Raw genomic sequence first — 4,932 nt, 5'->3', positions numbered from 1 at the left:
GCGCCCACATGTACAGCTGCGGGGCGCCGATTATGCGCTGCTGCCAATATGACATTGGTTGGGCATTATCTTTGTGAATAATTTGGGGTGGGCTGGGCAGGCACAGGCGCCTGCCCGCCGACAAGAGATTTGTGATGGCGTTCATGAATAGGTGAAGGGGGCTTGGTGAGTGGTGCAGAGCGGAGCATGCGCGGCGTGCAGCCGGGAGGCGCGGCTGGGGGTGATCTGAAAAGGAAGGCGAGGCATGAAAACAACGAAGGAATGTGGACACTGCGACATGAAAAGCGGACAGATGGAAAAAAAGATGGCAAACGGAATGAAAATTTGTGCGAGTCGCAAGGTGGCCGAGGCAGCTGGCGCCTGCCATTGCCGGTGGCAGAGCATATGGCGTGTCGCTGGTGTGTGCAACTATAGGCAGGCAGGTTTGGGGTGGTGTCTTTGGGTTTGCACGACAGGGCATGCGGGCATGTGCGGGAGCGCGCCGCAGAATGAAAGGGGGGGCTACAAAATGTGTGGGGTCTTGGTCTTGGGTCCGTTTGCTGGCTGCAGGCCGGGGCTCGGAGCTGCTTCTCAGCTGGAGCGGGAGCCGCCGGCGGTGAAGCTGGTGGCTGAGGAGCGCTGCAGGTCCAGCGACTGCGGTCGGGTGCGGGGCCCGTGCAGAGCCTCCCACTCCCGCGCCTGCTCCTGGCGGCGCCGCTCCCAGGCCTCGCCCTCCATCCGCCGCTTGGCCTCCCACTGCTGCTGCTCGGCCTGGCGCAGGCGCTGCCACTCCTGCTGCTCGCGCCAGCGGTGCAGCTCCCAGCGCTGGCGCTCCTGCTCCTGCTGCTGCAGCGCCGCGCGCTGCTCCTCCTCGCGGCGCGCCTCCCATGCCGATGCCTCCTGCTGCTGGCGCCGCGCGTGCTGCAGCACGAGCATGGAGGCGGCGTCGCACCACTGCTGCTGCTCCGCGCGCTGCTGGGCCAGGTGCAGCTGCTGCTGCTGCTGCATCTGCGCCAGGCGGGCCTGCTGCGCGCGCTGCGCCTGCGCCTCCTCCTCCCCGCCGTCATCCGCCATCAGCAGGGAAAACACGTCCATGCTGCTGAGGGAATCGAACTCGCTGCCAGGCGGGGGCGCGGAGGCCGAGCGCTGGCGCTCCATGGCGGCGGCCGACGCCACCACCGGCGTGGGCGGGTAGGCGTAACAGCGTGTCGGCGGCGTGGGCGAGCGCTGCGGCATGCGCCCGCGGCTGGGCACCTGGAAGCACATGGGAAAGTCGGCGGCGGTCAGCTCGGGCAGCTGAGAGTCTGCCACCTGCACAGCAGGCGGGGGATGCCTCCGAGGCTGGATCAGTCGGCGCATCACCCAACGGCTCCAGGCAGGGCGGGTGGGTGTGCATGCCAGGCGCAGGCCCAGGATGGTTGCATGGGACCCTTATAGCGGCCAGGGGAGGCCCCACCTGCTGGCAGCTCGCCCAGAAGTCGTCATTGCTCATGGCTGGAGGCGGCGGTCCTTGGGCTGGGTGTTCCGCCGGCGGGACGGTGAGAGTGACTGGTCGTGCCGGGTGGCGAAGCAGCACGCCGCGCCAGCCGACGCCTTGGATCGTGCAAGGCTCCGTGGGCAGGGAGAAGGCGGGAATGCTGCCTCCGCCTTCGAGAGGCACCCTGTTCGCAGCAAGCCAGGGAGCGGGTTCTGGTGCTTGCTTGTGTGGGCTTAAAGTCTGGTAAAGCAAGAACTAGCTTGCAACTAGACAAATCGAGCCATGCACAGCTGGTGACCCGCAGGGATGGAGAGACGTGCAACCCACAGGCCTATCTGGAGGTGGACGTGAGGGGTTGCCTGTGTCCGGAAGTGAAGGCACTCACTTGGGCTCTCTCTGAGCTCTCGGGGGTCGTGAATTGGTCGCTTCAGGCACGGGGAGTGCGCGGGGATGCTCCTGCTAAGCGTTATGCTAATGCCCGGACAGTTCTCTCGAGGAGGCTGCCGCACGCCTGCTAAGGAACGCTCACAATGATGCCGAGAGTATGGCAAGTGGGGAGAATGCAAGAGTACCGAGCACCACCACCTAACGTGGTGAAGTGAACAGAAAGCAGCTGTGTCATGGTGACCGCAAGTTTATGGCGACCTTCTGGGGCACATTCTCCATCGAAATGCTCACCTGCTGCCGTTCAGGTGGCCGAAAACAGCACCGCAAGGCCTGCCGCGCGACAGCGTCCCAGTCGTTCCCCTTGCGCCACTGCGGCGCAGGTGCAGCAGCAGGCTGCTGCTGGTGGGTGTCCAATGTCCACCCGCGACACTGAGCCTCACATTTCAGGCTCCTCTGCTTTGAACATGGACTTTTGTGAGCAGTGGAAGCAGTGGACGAAGGGACAGGGCGTGCTCCCGGCGGCGTGCGCAGCAAACGCCGCCTTCGGTATTGTGGCGGCAAAGCGTTTGTCGGCCGCAGCAAGCGCGGGCACCGCTATGTGGTTCAGGAGGAACTTGTCCTTCTGTGAAATGTTTAGTTCTGGGCAGAGTCCAGTGATGTAAATATGGGAACACGACAGAGCAATGCCGAGAATGAGTGGCGCGCCGAGTGCTGCCGACGGCGCAGCGGAAAGTCGCGCTGTCATCCAACATTCCTTCCTACAGCATCGGGGCAGCTGCGGGATGGTCATCCAGCTGATGCACGCCCTTCATGTCACCAGGCCCTCAGGCGCCTGTGTCTGGTGATCGATGCAACCCAAACCGGCACAGCTGAAGCTTTTGGGCCTGCTGCTGCGCGTTTGGTGCGACCCAAAGGACGTGCCAATTCAACGAATTAGGGCCCCGCTCGCACCGGACGGATGAGGCCTTGGCGGCGCGCCGCCGCCGTGCTCGCGGCGGCGGCCCTGGTGCTGCTCGCGCCTTGGCCTGCTGTGGCACAGCAGGTGAGTGTCCCTCGCGGAGGCACGCAGCTGGGACCAGCTGCGAGCAGCAGATTAGCAGCTAGGTCCGAGGCTGTCTGCTGCTGGGCGTGATGCCACACACCGGCCGCCTCCACCGCCCTCCACTCTCTGCCGCCGACGCCACCCCTCTCCCACCGCCCCGCCTGCCCCCTCCCCGCAGGCCGATGCGGCGGCGGGGGAGGCGCGCGCGGCGCAGCTGCGCGCCACGCTGGCGGCCCGCCCCGCCGACTTTGATGCAGCCCTGGAGCTGGCAGCCACGCTGCACCAGCTGGACCAGGCGGCGCCCAACGGCGGCAGGCGGGTGGCGGAGGCGGCGGCGATGTACCACCGCGCCGCTGAGCTGGCGCCGGCGGGACAGCCGGCGGTACGGGCGTACGTGCTGTCCAACCTGGGCGCCCTGCTGCTGTCGGGGGGGCGGGTGGAGGAGGCGGGGCAGGCCATGAATGCCACCCTGGCGCTAGCGGAGAGCCTGGGCCTGAAGGGCACTGACCTGGTGAGGAGCTGCTGCAGCACGGCGGCGGCGATGCGCGGCGGCCGGCGCCCCAGGGCAGCGGCAACGCGCAGGCGGCGGCTGGGGCTGGCGAGCAGAGGCCGGCACGGAGCGGCGCAGGCTGGCATGTTGGCGGCGAGGCTGGCGGCGAGGCTAATGCCACGCTGCGCTCTTGTGCCTGCCGCTGTGTGTGTGCGTGTGCTGCACCGTACCGCCGGTTCATCCTGTCCCGCTGTCCCGCTGCAGTACGTGGGCACTCTGTTCAACCTGGCCAAGGCCGAGCAGCAGCTGGGGCGCCAGCAGGCCAGCCAGGCGCTGATCGAGCGAGTGCTGGAAAGCGCCCAGGGGGTATCGGGTGAGAGGCGCAGCACCAGCCGCGGAGCGGCAGCGGAGGGGCTCGTCGCCGCGGGATCGGCGGCGGCAGCGAGACGTTGTGGGCCTGGGGCTGCGCCAGCTGGCAGGGGCAGCGGGGCGGGGAGGGTGGCCGGCCAGGTCCGGAGCGGCTGCAGGCGCAGCTGGGAGGCGCCCTGCATGGGCAGGCTGCCAGTGAGCTGCACACACTCCACCGCACATGCCCATGCCCACCACCACGCCCGCCACCACACGTGCCAGGCCAGCTGCGTGCCCCTGCTGTCCCCGCAGGCTCCACCTACCTCAAGGCCTGGGCCGCGCTCAAGAGCTTCACGCCGGCCCAGCTGGAGGAGATGGAGGGGTGCTGGGAGTACCTGCAACGCTCGGCGCAGGGCGGTGCGTGCCCCCACGCTGCCGCGCACGCCCGCTGCCACGCCTGCGGTGTATTCCACGCCACCGCAGCGTGGCGTGATGCACGCTGTGCCCGCCGCCGCGCCCACCGCTGCACGGCTGCCGCCGCCTGGCTGCCGCCGCCTTTGCTTCCCCTGGCTGCCCCGCTCAAGCTGCCCACGTTGTTGCACCACGCCCCTCGCCCCTTGCCCCCACTCGCCTCCCCGCTCGCAGTGGACGAGTCGCGGCTGGGGTGGCGCCAGCGGCGGGCCTGGCACGCGCTGCAGGCGCGCTGGGCCTGGCTGGACGGGCTGGGGCCTGTGGACAGGTCTTGGGTGGGGTTTGGCCTCTTCCACGCCCGCCAGCAGGCCGGGTGCGCCTGTGCGTCTGTGGGCTTGTGCATGGTGGGAGGTGGTGGTGGAGGTGGTGGTGGTGGTGGTGCAGGAAGGCAGCTCACCCCGCCTTGCTCCTCTCCCGGCGCTGCCCTGCTGTCGCGCTGCACTGCGCCGAGCTGCGGCTGTACCGCAGCACCACCGCGCCGCTGGCTATACCGCCTGCCTGTCGGGTGCCCTGCAGGCAGTACGACCGCGCCTGGCAGGCGCTGCACTGGGCCAATGAGCTGCAGGACAGGGCGGCACCTTACAGCTCTGCCCAGGACGATGCCAACACTGCGGCCATCCTGGGAATGTTCCAGGTGTGGCTGGGCGGACGGGGGGCTTGCGGGGCGTGGGCGATGGCCTGGTGTGGCGTGGCGTGGTGTGGCGTGGTGTGTGCTGTGCTGTGCTGGGCTGGGCTGGG

The 4,932-nt window shown here is 68.4% G+C and overlaps 1 protein-coding gene across 1 annotated transcript; it reads right to left on the bottom strand.

Annotated features, from left to right (window-relative positions):
- Positions 1-570: 570 nt before the first annotated feature.
- CHLNCDRAFT_141392 (hypothetical protein) lies at positions 571-1,471 on the bottom strand (the record flags this gene model as incomplete). Its single annotated transcript, XM_005843203.1, has 2 exons — positions 571-1,290; positions 1,436-1,471. The coding sequence occupies 2 exons, from the start codon at positions 1,469-1,471 to the stop codon at positions 571-573; spliced, it is 756 nt and encodes a 251-aa protein (XP_005843265.1).
- Positions 1,472-4,932: the final 3,461 nt, after the last annotated feature.

Source organism: Chlorella variabilis (genome assembly GCF_000147415.1).
Source record: "Chlorella variabilis unplaced genomic scaffold CHLNCscaffold_33, whole genome shotgun sequence".
In the NCBI taxonomy this organism is placed as follows: Eukaryota; Viridiplantae; Chlorophyta; class Trebouxiophyceae; order Chlorellales; family Chlorellaceae; genus Chlorella; species Chlorella variabilis.
This window is presented reverse-complemented; position numbering and strand designations above follow the sequence as displayed.